The sequence below is a fragment of the Leucoraja erinacea genome, unplaced genomic scaffold (genome assembly GCF_028641065.1).
Source record: "Leucoraja erinacea ecotype New England unplaced genomic scaffold, Leri_hhj_1 Leri_554S, whole genome shotgun sequence".
Classification (NCBI taxonomy): domain Eukaryota; kingdom Metazoa; phylum Chordata; class Chondrichthyes; order Rajiformes; family Rajidae; genus Leucoraja; species Leucoraja erinaceus.
The window spans coordinates 14,468-34,070 of NW_026576459.1; the positions used below are offsets into that span (position 1 = coordinate 14,468).

At 42.6% G+C, this 19,603-nt stretch overlaps 1 protein-coding gene across 1 annotated transcript in view; it reads left to right on the plus strand.

Moving 5' to 3' along the window:
* Positions 1-19,603, plus strand: part of LOC129694139 (butyrophilin subfamily 1 member A1-like) — an 83,947-nt gene that overhangs the window by 4,717 nt on the left and 59,627 nt on the right. The window contains exons 4-6 of the mRNA XM_055630859.1: positions 18-137; positions 5,249-5,275; positions 17,217-17,243. Coding sequence (XP_055486834.1) covers positions 18-137; positions 5,249-5,275; positions 17,217-17,243 — 174 coding nt within the window. The remainder of the gene's footprint in view (positions 1-17; positions 138-5,248; positions 5,276-17,216; positions 17,244-19,603) is intronic.

The window sequence follows — 19,603 nt, forward strand, 5'->3', positions numbered from 1 at the left end:
TTCATTCACCTGTGTAGATGAGTTCTTTCCTAAAACCAACCCTTGGCCGCTGGTTTTCTGGTTGTTTGTGGCCCTCGTGGTTACAGCTGCTGCTTTCAATATAATGTTGCACAGAAAAGAAGATAAAATGATTAAAGGTGAGAGCCAAGATATGGTGCCGTGTTATTGCATTCAGAAGGTTTATAAAACGTTTATATTTTGTACACAATTTAGCATTCACATAAACGTTAGATTTGATCACAGCTCCATAGTTTGACACATCCCGCATGGTAGGCTGCTCTGGAATGTTAGATCGCATGGGATCCAAGGAGCGATAGCAGAATGGATAACAAATTGGCTACATGGAAGGAAGCAGAGGGTGATGGTGGAAGGTTGCTTCTTAAACTGGAGGCCTGTGACTAGTGGTGTGCCTCAGGGTTCGGTGCTGGGCCCGTTACTGTTTGTCATCTACATCAATGAGATGAGAACATACAGGACAAGATTTACAAGTTTGCTGATGATACACAGTGATTTTGAAGATGGTTGTGAAAAATTGCAGGATGTGGATCGATTGGCCAGGTACCCTGGGATGCAGACCATCAGGCCCCTCCCTCCCCCCCCACCTTCCGAGTTCTCCAACCAGTGATGACTGTCCCCCTGATTAAACCTTATCTCCGTATGGTTCATTGTCACATTCTCCTGGTTAACAATTATCTGATGTACTAGTGGCCAGAGGATCTGGGGTGACGGAGGAACTGAAGGAAATCCACATTAGGCAGGAAATGGTGTTGGATAGACTGATGGGATTGAAGGCTGATAAATCCCCAGGGCCTGATGGTCTGCATCCCAGGTTACTTAAGGAAGTGGCTCTAGAAATCGTGGATGCATTGGTGACAATTTTCCTATGTTCTATAGGCTCACGATCTGTTCCTGTGGATTAGAGGGTAGCTAATGTTATCCCACTTTTTAAGAAAGGCGGGAGAGAGAAAACAGGGAATTATAGACGTTAGCCTGACATCGGTGGTGGGGAAGAAGCTGGAGTGAATTATAAAAGATGAAATAGCCGCACATTTGGATAGCAGTAACACGATCGGTCCGAGTCAGCATGGATTAACAAAGCTGAAATCATGTTTGATTAACCTTCTGGAAATTTTTTGAGGATGTAACTAGGAAAATGGACAAGGGAGAGCCAGTGGATGTAGTGTACCTGGACTTTCAGAAAGCATTTGATAATGTCCCATATAGGGGATTAGTGGGCAAAATTAGGGCACATGGTATTGGGGGTAGAGTGCTGACATGGATAGAAAATTGGTAGACAGGAAACAAAGAGTAGGGATTAACGGGTCCCTTTCAGAATGGCAGGCAGTGACTAGTGGGGTACCGCAAGGCTCGGTGCTGGGACCAGCAGTGACTAGTGGGGTACCGCAAGGCTCGGTGCTGGGGCCAGCAGTGACTAGTGGGGTACCGCAAGGCTCGGTGCTGGGACCAGCAGTGACTAGTGGGGTACCGCAAGGCTCGGTGCTGGGACCAGCAGTGACTAGTGGGGTACCGCAAGGCTCGGTGCTGGGACCAGCAGTGACTAGGGGGGTACCGCAAGGCTGGGACCAGCAGTGACTAGTGGTACCGACCAGCAGTGACTAGTGGGGTACCGCAAGGCTCGGTGCTGGGACCAGCAGTGACTAGTGGGGTACCGCAAGGCTCGGTGCGACCAGCAGTGACTAGTGGGGTACCGCAAGGCTCGGTGCTGGGGCCAGCAGTGACTAGTGGGGTACCGCAAGGCTCAGTGCTGGGACCGCAGCTATTTACAATATACATCAATGATTTGGATGAAGGGATTCAAAGTAATATTAGCAAATTTGCAGATGACACAAAGCTGGGTGGCAGTGTAAACTGTGAGGAGGATGCTATGAGAATGCAGGGTGACGGACAGGTTGGGGGAGGGGGCAGATGCATGGCAGATGCAGTTTAATGTGGATAAATGTGAGGTTATCCACTTTGGTAGCAAAAACAGGAAGGCAGATTATTATCTGAATGGTGTCAAGTTGGGAAAAGGGGAAGTACAACAGGGTCTGGGGGTCCTTGTTCATCAGTCCCTGAAAGTAAGCATGCAGGTACAGCAGGCAGTGAAGAAAGCCAATGACATGTTGGCCTATATAACAAGAGGAGTCGAGTATAGGAGCAAAGAGGTCTTTCTGCAGTTGTACAAGGCCCTAGTGAGACCACACTTGGCGTATTGTGTGCAGTTTTGGTCCCTTAATTTGAGGAAGGACAATCTTGCCATTGAGGTAGTGCAGCGTAGGTTCACCAGGTTAATTCCCAGGATGGCGGGACTGTCATATGCTGAGAGAATGGAACAGCTGGGCTTGTACACTCTGGAGTTTAGAAGGATGAGAGGGTATCTCATTGAAACATAATAGATTGTTAAGGATTTGAACACGCTAGAGGCAGGAAACATGTTCCCGATGTTGGGGGAGTGCAGAACCAAGGGCTACAGTTTAAGAATAAGGTGTCGGCCATTTAGAATGGAGCCGATGAAACACTTTTTCTCACAGAGAGTGGTGAGTCTGTGGAATTCTCTGCCTCAGAGGGCAGTGGAGGCCAGTTCTCTGGATACTTTCAAGAGAGAGTTATTTAGGCGTCTTCAAGATAGCGGAGTCGGGGGATATGGGGAGAATGCAGGAACGGGGTAATGATTGGGGATGATCAGCTATGATCATATTGAATGGCGGTGCAGGCTCGAAGGGCCGAATGGCCTACTCCTGCACCTATTGTCATTGTCTATTGTCTATTCTACATTTTCCTTGAACTGCATCTCATTTTATCTCTCGTTTTCACACCTCACCCTTCCTTATCTCTCATTTCCTTCTCCCCTGACTCGCAGTTGGAAGAAGGGTCTCCAATGTTCGCTCAAATCTGGATCAGTTCCGGTGGACTGGAGGGGAGCCACTTTTTAAGAAAGGAGGGAGAGAGAAAATGGGGAATTATAGCCCAGTTAGCCTTACATCGGTAGTGGGGAAGATGCTGGAGTCGATTGTTAAAGATGTTATAGCAACCCTTTTGGAAAGCAGTGACTGGATCAGTCAAAGTCAGCATGGATTTATGAAGGGGAAATCATGCTTGACTAATCTTCTGGTATTTTTTGAGGATGTAACAAGTAGAATGGATAAGGGAGAGCCAGTAGATGTGGTGTATCTGGACTTTCACAAAGCTTTTGACAAGATCCAACACAAGAGATTAGTGCAAAATTAGAGCACATGGTATTGGGGGTAGGGTATTGACATGGATAGAGAACTGGTTGGCAGACAGGAAGTATAGAGTAGGAATTAATGGGTTCTTTTCAGAATGGCAGGCACTGGCTAATGGGGTGCCGCAAGGCTCGGTGCTGGGACCCCAGTTATTTACAATGTATATAAATGATTTAGACGAGGGAATTAAATGTGACATCTCCAAGTTTACAGACGACACAAAGCTGGGTGGCAGTGCGAGCTGCGATGAGGATGATATAAGGGTGCAGGGTGACTTGGATAGGTTGAGTGAGTGGGCAGAGGCATGGCAGATGCAGTACAATGTGGATAAATGTGAGGTTATTCACTTTGGTGGCAATAAGAGGAAGGCAGATTATTGTCAGTATCATGTCAGATTATAAAAAAGGGGAGGTGCAACGAGACCTGGATGTGTTTGTACATCAGTCACTGAAAGTAAGCATGCAGGCACAACAGGCAGTGAAGAAAATTAATTGCATGTTGCCCTTCATTGCAAGAGGATTTGAGTTTAGGAACAAGGAGATCCTACTGTTGTTGTACAGGGCCCTGGTGAGACCACACCTGGAGTATTGTGTGCAGTTTTGGTCTCCAAATTTGAGGAAGGACATTATTCCTATTGTGAGAGTGCAGCGTAGGTTCACCAGATTAATTCCCGGGATGGCGGGACTGATGTATGATGACAGAATGGGTTGACTGTTCAAGTTCAAGTGAGTTTATTGTCATGTGTCCCTGATAGGACAATGAAAGTCTTGCTTTGCTTCAGCACAACAGAACATAGTAGGCATTTACTACAAAACAGATCAATGTGTCCATATACCATAATATAAATATATACACACATGAATAAATGATGGGCTTGTATTCACTGGAATTTAGTAGGATGGGAGGTGATCTTATCGAAACATATAACATTCTTAAAAGATTGGACAGGCTAGATGCAGGAATTTTTTTCTCGATGTTGGGGGTGTCCAGAACCAGGCGTCACAGTTTAAGAATAAGGGGTGGGACATTTAGAACGGAAATGAGGAAAATAATTTACCCGGAGAGTTGTGAATCTGTGTAATTCTCTCCCACAGAAGGCAGTGGAGGCCAATTCATTGGATATTTTCAAGATAGTCGGATTTAGCTATTAGGGCTAAAGGAGTTAAGGGATATGTGGAAAAAGCTGGAACTGTGTACAGATGTTAGATGATCAGCCATGATCATATTGAATGGCAGTGCTGGCTCAAAGGGCCGAATATCCTCTTCCTGCACCTAATTTGTTATGTTTCTATGACCCGAAACGTCACCCATTCCTTCTCTCCAGAGATGCTGCCTGTCCCGCATTTACTCCAGCATTCTGTGTCTATCTTGAATCATGGAGGTGTCTTTGAAGTACAATGGCCGGTCATGAAGTCAGAAGAGACAAGCTCTCTCCGAGCAACGACCAGGTCTTGTTGTTTGAGAAAAGGCTGATCAAGTATAAACATTAGCGTGAGAGTCCAAATGGCACTGTTGTGTATTCCACATCGGTGTGACAAAACCCACAGGTTTACGACTGGGCCAACTGAAGGCTCCTCTGGTGGTTTCCTCAGCTCTGCACCACAGGGACAGCTGGAGTTACGACTCGAGTTGTTGAACCTCAAAATTGAGACTGAGGCGAGAGGAGAAAACCTCAATGAGCCACAGCAGATGGTGCAGAAAGGAAGTAGGGAAATCCCTTTCACACAACCCATGTGAAGGCTGTGGGATTCACTGCCTAAAGGGTGGAGGAAGCAAGCCTCGGCACATGGGGAAGGTTATTGGAGGAAGTCTCGGTGTGCAGAGTCCTTGTGGACAGTTGCAGGTAGAGTTTATCTTCATCACCGTCTCCTCTGGCTCTGGTGAATGTGGGGTCCTTGTGCCCCACCTCCCAGCTCAGTATCTCAATCCAGAGGGCACCGTGTGAATTGTACCCTGTTTATGTACAACGTGGAACCTGCTGCCGGCCTCACTCACTGTCATGTTCCTGCTTCTTGTTTTTTCAGAACTGCAGCTGTTTCTCTCTATGGAAGGTAAGATATTTCTGAGACAGCAGAGGAACGGGCCATTCGGCCCAAACTGTCTGATTATGAGAAGCAATGATAGGATAGGTCAACACCTTATTTCCTACGTAGGTATCACAAGTAAGAGGTGATGAGGGCGATGTTTGCAGAGATCTGAGCAGTGATGTTTTAACACAGAGAATGGTTTTGTAATCTGAATCATGTTAGGTTGGTTGGCGGCGCGACTCACCCGTTGCAGCGGCCCCTACAGCCTGTCTGTCTTTTTTTTATTTTTTGTCTAGTTAAATGTAGTGTTTGGTGTTTTTTTAGTAATCTGTAAATCACTGTTATCAGAGAACGTGGTGCTGTCCAGCAGAGTGAGCCTGAACGACCCGGGGGCTCGGGAGACTGCGGACGGATCTGCGGACTCACAGCGGTGGTGAACACTCCTGGGGCTCGGAGGCCCCAGCAACGCAAACAGGTCCGGTGGACTGTGACATCGGGAGCTCGCGTCTGGGAGGAGAGACGGAGCTCCCGCAACGCGACTTCTCCAGCCGGTGTCACGGGGTTGGAACAACCCGGACCGGGGACAGTACATCACCCGGCACGGCTTCATGGCCGTGGGACTCACCATCGCCCGTGGGGGTTCCAACCTTGTACTTTCAGACCGGGAAAAGCGCGGATGGCCGTGGGACTCTCAGCTGGGGCTTGGACACACGGGAACAGGGGAGAGAAAAGCATCTCACTGTGAGATGTTTGTGTGAATTTAATTATGTGTTTCTGTAAACACAGGCTGTGGAAACAACATTTCGTTTGAGTCTCACTGGGGCTCAAATGATAATAAATTTGTATTGTATTGTTATCAGAGAACGTGGTGAATCTAGGCAGAGTGACCACACACAGAACAAAACATACAACATGGAACAGTACAGGAACAGATCCGTCAGACCACGGATAGACACAAAAAGCTGGAGTTACTCAGCGGGACAGGCAGCATCTCTGGAGAGAATGAACCCATTCCTTTTCTCCAGAGATGCAGCCTGTCCACTGAGTAACTTCAGCTTTTTGTGTCTATCCTAGAATCTCCCACTAGTGGAAACATCCTCTCCTCATCCACTCTATCCAGGCCTTTCACTATTCTGTACGTTTCAATGAGGTCCCCCCCTCATTCTTCTAAACTCCAGCGAGTACAGGCCCAGTGCCGACAAACGCTCATCATAGGTTAACCCACTCATTCCTGGGATCATTCTTGTAATTCTCCTCTGGACCCTCTCCAGATCCAGCACATCCTCCCTCAGATATGGTGCCCAGAATTGCTCCAAATGCAGCCTGTCCAGTGCCTTATAGATCCTCAACATCACATCCCTAATGTTGTATTCTAGCCCTCTTGAGATAAATGTTAGCATTGCGTTTGCTTTCTTCACTATCGATTTGACTTGCAGAGTAACTTTGAGGGAATCCTGCACCAGCTCCCAACTTGCTTTGCACCTCCCATTTCTGGATTCTCTCCCCATTTAGAAAATAGTCTGCGTCTTTATTCCTGCTACCAAAATGCATGACTCCACACTTTGCTGCACCACATTGCATCTGCCACTTATCTGCCCACTCTCCCAACCTGTCCAGGTTCTTCTGCAGAGTATCTACTTTCTCTACACTACCTGCCCCTCCACCTATTACCGTATCATCCACAAACTTGGCCACAAAGCCTTCAAACCCCTCATCCAAATCAGTAATACACAACGTGAAGAGTATCGGCCCCAGCACCGACCCCTGTGGAACTCTGCTAGTCACTGGCAGCCAACCAGAAATATCCCCTTTATTGCCACTCTTTGCCTTCTGCCATCCAGCCAACCTGCTATCCATGTTGGTATCTGCCCTTTGATACCATTCATCTTCCTGAGCAGCTTCACGTGTGGCATCTTATCAAAGGCTTTCTGAAAATCTAGATAAATAACATCCACAAACTCTCCTTTGTCTGTCCTGCTGTTTACTTCTACAAAGTATTCCTGCAGATTTTTTTTGTCTTTTTTTTTTTTTGTTTATTTTATTAGAAGTTAATACAGCACAAAACAGTACAGTGGCACCTAATTTTAGGTGCCAACTATGTAATACCGTAATCCATTCTATGTACAACCTCTAGTTTTATGTTATAAGAAAAAAGTAAGCAGAACAAGAAAAAGAAAGCAATAGAAAGGGGAAAAAGTGGAAAAATAGATGGTAGAGAGTAGAAAAACGTGAAGTGTGTATATAAAAAATAAAAAAAGGAAGAGAGAAAGAGGAAAGTAGAAATAGAAGAGAAGGCCCCTTAAAAGAGAATTTTTCAAATCTGTATTCGGAGATGTAGCTCTATCCGCGTCATGAACTGAAATCGGCAATCCTTACGGCACCGCTGCATCACATGATTCCAAAAAGTCGATGAAAGGAGACCAACTCTTTAAGAATTGGTCATATTTATCTATTAGTCGGAGTCTCATTTCTTCAAGGCGTGCTATGTCCATCATATTCCTAATCCACATTTTAACAGTTGGTGTGGTTGTATTTTTCCAAAATTTAAGTATCAATTTCTTTCCAATTATTAACCCATAATTTAAAAAAACATTTTGATCTTTATTTAAATTGGTGTCTTCTCCTATTATTCCAAATATAATCCATTCCGTTTTGGGTTCTATTCTTGACTTGAAAATCTTTGTAAATATATCAAATATATCACTCCAAAATTTATTCAACTTTGTACATCCAACAAATGAGTGTGTTATATTAGCGTTTTGAAACAAACATTTATCGCATCTGGGAGAGACGTTTGGATAAAATTTATTCAACCTCGTTTTTGAATAATATAGTCTATGTAATAATTTGAATTGAATTAAATTATGTCTTGCATTGATAGAACAGTTATGTGTATTCATCAAATATTTTTCCCATCTATCCTTCGAGATCTTTGTCATTAGCTCTTGTTCCCAATCTTCCCTTAATGCTTCTGTTGAGGGTGATTCTCTATTTAATATATTATTATAAAAGTATGATATTAATTTTTGTGAATCAGCCTTGATATTCATTGCTTCTTCTAAAGGATCTAAAAATATAGTTTGAAATCTATGTGTATGTTTCTTCATAAAGTCACATACCTGTATATATTTAAAATATTGATTATCCTTCAATTTAAATTTTAATTTTAATTGTTGAAATGATAACAGTTTGCCCACTTCATACATGTCCCCTACTTTCCTAATCCCCAGTCTATCCCATTGTTGATATGTGTTGTTGATGAGAGAAGGTTTGAATGCGGGGTTGTTCAATAGTGGGGTTAGTACTGATAAATTATTTAATTTCAAGGATGCTTTTATTTGTTTCCAAATTCTTATTATATTGTGAATAATTGGGTTCTTCTTATATATTATACTATTCAATTTTATCGGTGAGAGCAGGATCGTTCCTATATCGTGCGGATAGCACTCCTCTTTCTCCATTCTTATCCACTCCAACTGCTGAGTGGAACTATCTAGCCAGTATATTATGTTCTTAATATGCACTGCCCAGTAGTAATATATAAAGTTAGGTAATGATAAACCCCCCACTTCTTTAGATTTGCACAAATGCTTTCGTTGAATTCTATGTGTTCTGTAGTCCCATATAAAAATTAGTGATAGTGGAATCTATTTTTTGAAAAAATATTTTGGAATATATATTGGGATTGCTTGAAACAAATATATTAATTGTGGTAAGAAAGTCATTTTTATAGCGTTAATTCTACCTATCAATGAGAGTGGAAGCGTTTTCCAAAATTTAATCGTATCATTCAGTTTATTTAATAGTGGTATAAAATTGGCACTAAATAATGATTTGTGTCTTCTCGTAATTTGAATACCCAGGTACTTGAATTTTTCTGTTGCAATTTTGAAGGGGAATTTTAGTAAATGTCTCGAATCCTGTGGTTTTAAAGACATAATTTCGCTTTTATTCCAATTTATTCTGTATCCTGAAAAAGAGCCGAATTCCTCAATTAGTGTTAATAAGGTGGGTATACTCGTTTGTGTATTAGTAATATATAAAAGGATATCATCAGCGTATAATGAAATTTTATTCTTTGAGTCCTTGCTGTTATATCCGTGAATATTCGGGTGATTTCTAATCCTTTCGGCCAGCGGTTCTATCATAAGGGCAAATAGCAATGGTGATAAGGCACACCCTTGCCTATTACCCCTTGATAAGTAAAATTTTGGAGATAGCGTATTGTTAGTTAATATTCTTGCCGTAGGTCTATCATAAAGTAGTTTAATCCATCTGATAAAATTCTCTCCCATATTAAATTTTTGGAGTACCTTGTATAAATACTGCCATTCTACTTGATCAAATGCCTTCTCTGCATCCAACGTGACCACTGAGATATCTTCATTGTCCTTCTTATGAGAGTACATTATATTAAAAAGCCTTCTCAAATTATTAAATGATTGTCTTTTGGGTATAAATCCCGTTTGATCCGTATTTATTAAATTGTTAATATAATTATTTAGCCTTCTAGCTAGAATCTTTGCTAAAATTTTCTGATCCGTATTTAGAAGTGATATAGCTCTATAAGAACCAGGCTCATCTAAATCTTTATCTTTTTTTGGTATAAGCGTTATTGTTGCTTCTGCTAGGGTTTCTGGTAGTTTATATTCAGTATAAGCCTGCGTGTATAAATTAAATAATCTTGGTACAATAGACTCCTGAAATCTTTTATAAAATTCATTACTAAAGCCATCTGGTCCTGGGGTCTTCCCATTTTTCAATGAGTTTATTATTTGTTTTATTTCTTCACTAGTAATCCGTGCTCCTAATTGCTCTTGTTCTAAACTATCCAATTTTGGGAGCTTGCAATTATCTAAAAAATTTGTAATTTTACTTACATCTGTCTTTATTTTGGATGTGTATAAATTATGATAAAATTGGGCAAACCTCTTATTAATATCCTTAGGCAATGTTAGCAACTCACCATTGTCCGATTTAATTTTTGTAATAGTTTTTTCCTTTTCTCGTTGCTTCAGTTGCCTCGCAAGCAGTTTATGTGGCTTATCCCCAAATTCGAAGTGTGCTTGTTTTGTAATTTGGAATAATCTTATTACTCTAGCCGATAATATTCTATTGACTTTATATTTCAGTAAAGTTATCTTATTATGTTTATTTATGGTTGGGTCAGTTGCATTGTCCCGTTCTAGTAATTTTATCTTCTGTTCTATCCGCTGAAGTTCTCTTTTATTTTCCTTATTTTGAAAACTTTGGTAAGAGATTATGACACCGCGAATATATGCCTTAAAGGTTTCCCATAATAGCGGTGCAGAAATACCCGGTGTGTCATTTATTTCGAAAAAAAGTTTTGTTTGTTCTTTTATATACTCATAACCCTGCGGGTTATTTAATATGTGTGCATTGAACCTCCAAAAAGGCTTTATACTCGGCATTCCCTCAATTTTAAGTATAAAAGTCAATGGTGAGTGATCAGAAATAATACTATTATGATATGATGGTTTATTCGTATACGGGATCAATTTTGTGTCCAGTAAGAAATAGTCAATTCGCGAATAAGTTTTGTGAACTGATGAATAAAATGAGTATTCCCTACCACTTGGATTTGCTATTCTCCAAACATCAGCTATGTTATTATTTTTCATATAAGTATTTAAAAATTCACAGGTCTTGGTTTTAACAAGACGCTTCCCTAGCTTTATTGATTTATCTAAATATGGATCTATAACACAATTGAAATCTCCCCCCATTATTATATTTTGAAAATTATGCTCTGCGATTAAATCTATTATTTTCCTAAAAAATTGTGGGTTATCAAAATTAGGCGCGTAAATATTTATCATAGTTAATGGTGTATTGTAAATTTCTCCTGTGACTATAACATATCTTCCCTCTTTATCAGATATGGAATTCTTTAATTTAAAAGGTATGCCCTTCCGAATTATAATGGCCGTGCCTCTTGCTTTAGAGGTGAATGAGGAGTAATAGGTTTGACCTATCCAATTTGCCCTTAATCTGATCTGAGTTTGTTGTTTCAAATGTGTCTCTTGTAGGAACGCAATATCCATATTTAATGATTTTAATTGTGCCAGAATTTTACCTCTTTTAATTGGCTCATTCGCACCTCTGATGTTCCAACTACAGAAGGTGAGACCTCCGGTATTTATTCGACTATTATCTTGCATTGGCTATTATTACCAGACTGTATGCTTCATGTGATGCAGCCAAGTACCTCAGAATCCCGAATCCAGAGTTGTCCTTCATAATTTCTACAGTAGTTCTACATCTCCTGACATTATTAAACATAATTGAGGGGAAGAGAAAAACATAAAATAAAGTGTACATAAAAATGATTAAATCATGCAACACATAATTGTGAATAAACAAAAAAAGTGAATGTAATTTATCAAAAAGGCGATAAATTACAAAAAAGCCACTTAAGGTAGCTAGATTTGTTTTAAATTTGACCTCCGTCGATGAAATTATGCACTGGGCCCTATCCCCCTGTTAGAATTTGACCCAACGTTAGTCGGTTCCCTCTAATTGTTACCAAAATTATCATATCAGGTCATCGCTGAGCAGTTTAAAATAGAATAAAATAAAAGGGAAGGTAGAATATTTAGCTTAAAATAAAAATAATGATGGGTTAAAATACCTCATCAAAAATTACACTTTTCATTTACCTGTATGTTAGTTAATTCATTATTAGTATTTAGTAAATAAAATATATGTCTAACCTCCCCCCCCACCCTTCTTGCTATATAGTTAATCGTGTTAGTATAGGACATTACGCCTTTAACGTTGGTTGAGTATATTGTGCGTAATTGGTTATTATTAGTTAGTTAGTATATATGTGTAAATAATAGGTCATATAGTGTGAAACAGATGCCTCTTATCATGGCCATTTCAAAAGGCGACAGTCTCATAGTTTTCCGTGCTTCAGAATTTGGTGATGTGCTTGCAACCTTGAGAGTTCCTATGTGCTTTCAGTTCAGAAGATTAGTTCGGCCCGTGTTATTAAATAGCACATTCTTTGCAGATAAGACTGTCTGGTAACTGTCTGAAGGTTTCGAGTGGTTTAATTTGAACAGAAAAAAACGGTTTCCAGACAAAATGTCAATTAATCTGATCCTGATTGAATTTTGTTTAAAATCTCCTCGGCGTATTTGCAGGCAGCGTCCGGGTCGGTAAATGAGCGTTGCTTGCCCTTAAAAGTAATTAGCATTTTTGCTGGATAGATCACGCCATAACGAACTTCAGAATGTCCATATAAAACACTGCTTGCAGTTTTAAACTCGCGTCTTTTTGCCAGAATTTCCCGAGGGTAATCCCTGTAGAATCTTACGATATTATCAGCGAATGTAAGATTTTCTCCATATTTTATCTTCTTTAATAGAGTTTCCACAGTTGAAATATCTAGAAACTTTACAATAATTTGCCTTGGTTTAGCATTATCGTGTTTTTGGAGGCGACCCACTCGATGAGCCAGATCTATCTTTGGTTTTTCAGGAAGTTTGAAAACATCTTTAAGTAGATTAGTAATAAAATCACGCATTTGAAGGCCGTGTTCGGCACCCTCTTTAATTCCTACAAGTCTCAGATTTTGTCTCCTAGACCTGGCCTCTAAATCTTGACATTTCTCATTCAATTTATTTGTTAACTGCCAATTCGTATCGTGTTGTTTTTTCAGACCTGTTATCTCTTGGCTCATCTGTTCCATCTCACCCTCCATTTCTTCCATCAATTTTTCCGTGTCTGTTAATTGCTTCAGCAGGATGTCATGTTTGTTGTTGTACTCTCTCCGCATACTTTCCATTTCCTTCGCTGTGCTGGACTCCAAATCTTTAAACTGCTGTTTCAGGGCTACATAAAGCTCTTTTACTTCGCCACAGCTCTTATCAATTTTCATAGAAAGATTGCCCTCCATAGTGGAGAAGTTATTCTGAATTGTAGAATTCATTTTGGCAAATTGCTGCTGAAGATCTTTACTAATCTCTTTAAGAATCTTAGCTCTTACCGTTTCTTCCCAGCTTTTCATTTGTTTCTCCTTTGTATCACTTCTCGCAGCCATATCGCTTGTAGGTTGTTGAGGTTCCAGCTCCTCTTCCAAACTTTCAGACGAGAGTTCAGGGGTAGTTTCAAGCTCATCCAGAGCTTTTTGGAGCTGGAGACTGATTGTAGTTTTCTTGGGTCCTCTCTGACCTCTTCTCTTTCTCATCCAGTTTTTATGATAAGATCGTTTTAAATCCCAAAACCACCAGTATCGTTTGATGGAGTCAGTACCCTTGACGTTCAGCAAACCTGATAAGAATTTTTAACTCGTTCCTGGTATGGGAGTCGACTTTAAACGCGATTTGTCTGGAGGAGAGCCCAGTGCAGCTGCCTTCACTGCTTCATAGCAGCCACCGGAAGTCTATTCCTGCAGATTTGTCAGACGAACCTCCCCTTCACAAAACAGTGCTGACTTTGACCTATTTTATCATGAACCAAGTTCTCCATAAACTCAGCCTTTATAATGGAGTCTAAAATCTTACCAACCACCGTAGTCAGACTAACCGGCCTATAGTTCCCAATATTCTGCTTTGTTCCCTTCTTGTACAGTGGGGTAATATTGGCAAATTTCCAATTGTCTGGAACCACTCCTGACTCTAGTGATTCTTGAAATATCACAGATGCTATGTATTATCTATCTATGTATTAATGCCTCCACAATCTCTAAAGCCACCTCTTTCAGAACCCTGGGGTACAGTCTATCCAGTCCAGGTGACTTATCCACCTTCAGCCCTTTCAGCTTCCCAAACACCTTCACCTTAGTAATAGCCACTGCACTAACTTCCACCCCCTGACTCTCTTGTATTTCAGGTACATTGCTGATGTCTTCCACTGTGAAGACTATTGCAGAAAGTTCTTTAACTCCTCTGTCATTTCTTTATTCTCCATTATCACGTATCCTGCATCGTTTTCTAGCTGTCCAACACACACACTTACATCTTTCTCACTGTTTGTATAACTGAAGAAACTCTTGCTATCCTCTTTTATATTAGTGTCTAACTTACCTTCCTATTTCATCTTTCCTCATCTTATTGACATTTTAGTTATATCCTGTTGTTCTTTAAAAAGCTTCCCAATCCTCTGGCTTCCCACTAATCTTTGCAATGTTATACACCTTCTTGTAGTTTTATACAGTCCTTCACTTCCCTTGTCAGCCACCGTCACCTCATTCTCCCCCTGGAATCTTTCTTCTTCTTTGGAATGAAACGATCCTGCATCTTCCAGATTATTCCCAGACATTCCAGCCATTACTGTTCAACTTTCATCCCTGCTCGTGTCCTTTTCCATTCAACTTTGGCCATCTTCTCCCTCATGCCTCCATAGTCCCCTTTGCCCAACTACAATACCGACACATCTGATTTCACCTTCTCCCTCTCAAATTGCAGGTTGAATCTTATCATATTGTGATCGCTACCTCCTAGTGGTCCCTTTACCTCGAGTTCCCTTGTCAAATCCCGTTCATTACACAACACTAATCCAGAGTTTCATTTTTTGATGGTGGGCTTCATCACAAGCTGCTGTAAGAATCCATCTCAGTGGCATTCTAGAAATTCCCTTTCTTGGGGACATGTACCAACCTTCCTGCATATTGAAATCTCCCATCACCACCATCGTAATGCCTTTCTTACATGCCAATTGTATATTCTGATGTAACTTGTACCCTATATCCTGGTTACTGTTTGGGGGTCAGTAGATATCTCCCATTAGAGTCTTTTTACCCTTATAATTACTCAACTCTATCCATAATGAGTCTACATCTACTGATCCCATGCCACCCATCGCAAGGGACTGAATTTCATTCCTTACCAACAGAGCTGCCTCACCCGCCTTGCCCACTTGTCTGTCTGTCTTTCCCATAGGAGGTATAACCCTGAATATTCAGCTCCCAGCTCCAATCCTCTTGCAGCCATATCTCTGTAATTCCCACAACATCATGCCTACCAATCTGTAACTGTGCTACAAGCTCATCCACTTTATTTCTCATCCTACACACATTGAAATACAACACCTTTCATTCTGTATTCACCTCCCCTCCTCTCAAACCAATCCCAAAGTTACCTGACCTTACTCTCTTATCCCTTCTTTAACTTTCCGTCCTGTTATTTCTGGAGACTTCTGTAGCTTTTCTGCACTCTCTTTCCCTTTAACTCCACCCTTACACTTCCAATTTGTTACTCTCCACACCCCACTATTTGGTTTGAAGCTCTATCTACAGCCCTAGTTATAGACAATAGGTACAGGAGTAGGCCATTCGGCCCTTCGAGCCAGCACCGCCATTCAATGTGATCATGGCTGATCATCCACAATCAGTACCCTGTTCCTGCCTTCTCCCCATATCCCCTGACTCCGCTATCATTAAGAGCTCTATCGAACTCTCTCTTGAAAGCATCCAGAGAATTGGCCTCCACTGCCTTCCGTGGCAGAGAATTCCACAGACTCACAACTCTCTGGGTGAAAACGTTTTTCCTCATCTCCGTTCTAAATGGCCTACCCCTTATTCTTAAACTGTGGCCCTTGGTTCTGGACTCCCCCAACATCGGAACATGTTTTCTGCCTCTAGCGTGTCCAATCCCTTAATAATAATGTTTCAATAAGATCCCCTCTCATTCTTCTAAATTCCAGTGAATACAAGCCCAGCCGCTCCATTCTCTCAGCATATGACAGTCCCGCCATCCCGGGAATTAACCTGGTGAACCTACGCTGCACTCCCTCAATAGCAAGAATGTCCTTCCTCAAATTTGGAGACCAAAACTGCACACAATACTCCAGGTGTGGTGTCACCAGGGCCCTGTACAACTGACATAGTGAGGGAGTAGCTACATGATTTATGAAGAAAAATAATAACATTTGAATTCTATAAATGTCTCTTTATGAAACATTCTAGATAATTGCTTTAGGAGTGGGTTATTTTATTTTCACTGTTGACTTCATTATCTTGGAAGTGACGTGAATGAGAGTTTTTCCTGTTCAATTAAAACTGAAAGGACATAAAAAAGCTGTAAGATACCATTGGTTTAAATACATATGTTTTGCTTATTCAGTAAGACTGTACACATTGGGTAATCTGTGTAGAGCAGCTGAATATTATTATGCCTGTATATAATGAAACAGTTCACTGTTCATTAGATTGGCCACTCGCTAATCCCTTTGTACCAATATTGTCAGAACAGATTATTGTATAAAATGCTGCACGTTCATATTGGATGTGACTAATGTAGTAACTTGTGATCAAAATCCAGCTCGAGGCCATTTATTCTACAATGGGTATTATTGCTCTTGTATAACAGATATCATGTAGTGATGTGTACAGTTTGCCTGGAGTCAGGTCCCAGCCGGGTACAAGTGGAGTCTGGTCCCAGCCGGGTACAAGTGGAGTCTGGTCCCAGCCGGGTACAGGTGGAGTCTGGTCCCAGCCGGGTACAAGTGGAGTCTGGTCCCAGCCGGGTACAAGTGGAGTCTGGTCCCAGCCGGGTTCAGGTGGAGTCTGGTCCCAGCCGGGTACAGGTGGAGTCTGGTCCCAGCCGGGTACAGGTGGAGTCTGGTCCCAGCCGGGTACAGGTGGAGTCTATCCCGTCGGAACAGTTCCCTCCTTCCCCAATACTGGGGCCAACATCCCACAGATTCAAATCCACATCTTCCACATCAGTGTTTGATCCATGCGAACAACTCTCTAATCCTCTCAACTCTGTGCCAATTTGCTCTGGGCTCAAGTAGCAATCCAGAGATGATTACCTTCTTGGTTCTGCTGTACAATTTGGTATCTAGCTGATCAAATTCAAGATTGAACCCAGGTCCCTGGAGCTGTGAAGAGCTGCGTCACTGTGCCCCCCTCTCTTTGTTCCTTGCTCCCCGCTGTCATTATTTTATGTCCAATTTTATTTGCAGTGTAAATGTGAAATATTCCTGTTTTGTGCAGGATACGAGGATGTGGAACGAGATTGTGGTAAGTACAGGCTGATGTACAATACAATAAAACTCTCTGGTGTGTGTTATGTCAGCTAAAGCACAGATCATGAATGGTTCAATATAATGTACAACTGTACAGCACAAGAACAGGCCATTCGGCCCACAATGTCTGTGCACAACATGGTGCGAAGACCAGCTCTTATCTGCCTGCACATGTTCCATATCCCTCCATTCCCTGTATATCCAGGTGTCTGTCTAAAATGCCACTATGGTATTTGCCTCCACCACTACATCCCAGGTACTCCCCACACTGTGAAAAACAACTTGCCCCACACACATCCTTTAACCTTTGCCCCTCTCACCTTAAAGTTATGTCCTCGAGTCTTTGATTATTTTCACCCTGGGGAAAAAGGTTCTGACTGTCCACCTGTTCTATGTCTGTCATAATTTTATACACTTCTGCCTCAACTACCTCTTCCGACAGCTCGTTCCATAATCCCATCACCCTTTGTGTAAAAGAGTTCCCTCTCAGGTTCCTATTGAATCTCCCCCTTACATTAAACCTATCGTTGTTGATTCCCCTACTCTGGGGACGAGACTCTGTGTGTTTACCCGATCTATTCCTCTCACAATACTGCACACCTCTATACGATCACCCCTCATCCTCCTGCGCTATGAGGAATAAAGTCCTAGCCTGCTCAACCTCTCCCTATAGCTCAAGCCCTCGAGTCCTGGCAACATCCTCGTCAATCTTATCTGTATCCTTTACAGCTTGACAACGTATTTCCTCTAACATGGTGCCTAGAACTGAACACAACTATCCAAATGTGGCATCACCAACGTCTTATATATCCGCAGCGTGACCTCCCAACTTCTATACTCAATACTGTGACTGATGAAGGCCAATGTGCTGAAACACTTTATGACTACACTATCTACCTGTGACGCCACTTTCAAGGAACTATGTAACTGAACTCCTACATTAAGTTTGTATTTAATAACATCAATCATTCCTCAGCCCATCTGCCCAACCGATCAAGATCCTGCTGCAATTTTTGACGACCATCTTCACTATCCACAATACCACCCACGTTTGTGTCATCTACAAACTTGCTAATCATGCCATGTACATTCTCACCCAGATCATTGATATAAGCACAGAACCGTGAGGCTCACCACTAGTCACAGGCCTCTAGTCCGGTAAACAACCTTCCCTCATCACCCACTGCTTCCCTCCATGAAGCCAATGTTCTATCCAATTCACTATCTCTTCTTGGATCCAATGTGCTTCAACCTCCCTCTGTTTCTACGCTTCTCGCCCCACCTTCAATTCTTATCAGATCCATCATTCTCATCCCTTTGTCTTCAGCTCATCACCTCCAGCCTCACTTCCTGTCTCCACCGTTCTCTCCCACACCTGGTCGTTCTACCAATCACCCCCCCCTCCTCACCTGAACCCACCTGTCTTGCTCCACCCCCTCCCCTCACCTGAACCCACCTGTCTTGCTCCACCCCCTCCCCTCACCTGAACCCTCCTGTCTTGCTCCACTCCCTCCCCTCACCTGACCCCACCTGTCTTGCTCCACACCCCCCTCACCTGAACCCACCTGTCTTGCTCCACCCCCCCCTCACCTGAACCCACCTGTCTTGCTCCACCCCCTCCCCTCACCTGTACCCACCTGTCTTGCTACACCCCCTCCCCTCACCTGAACCCACGTGTCTTGCTCCACCACCTCCCCCTCACCTGAACCCACCTGTCTTGCTCCACCTCCTCCCCTCACCTGAACCCACCTGTCTTTCCCACCCCCTCCCCTCACCTGAACCCACCTGTCTTGCTACACCCCCTCCCCTCACCTGAACCCACGTGTCTTGCTCCACCCCCTCCCCTCACCTGAACCCACCTGTCTTGCTACACCCCCTCCCCTCACCTGAACCCACCTGTCTTGCTACACACCCCTCCCCCTCACCTGAACCCACGTGTCTTGCTCCACCACCTCCCCTCACCTGAACCCACCTGTCTTGCTCCACCCCCTCCCCTCACCTGAACCCACGTGTCTTGCTCCACCACCTCCCCTCACCTCTACACAGATGCTGCTCTGCCCAATTTATTACACACACTGAGAGAGCATTCCTAGTTTTGCCCGGTAAATATGTGTATGTTTGTGTGTATGTACACACACTCACACTCTTATACACCCACACACTCTCTCACACACAAGGTCACCGACAAACTCACTAACACTCCCATTCTCATACACACACACACACACACACACGCACACGCACGCACACACACACACACGTACACACACACACACACACACACTCACACAGACGCTGTGTGTGTGTGTGTGTGTGTGTGATTCTGTGTGTGTGTGTGTGTGTGTGTGTGTGCGT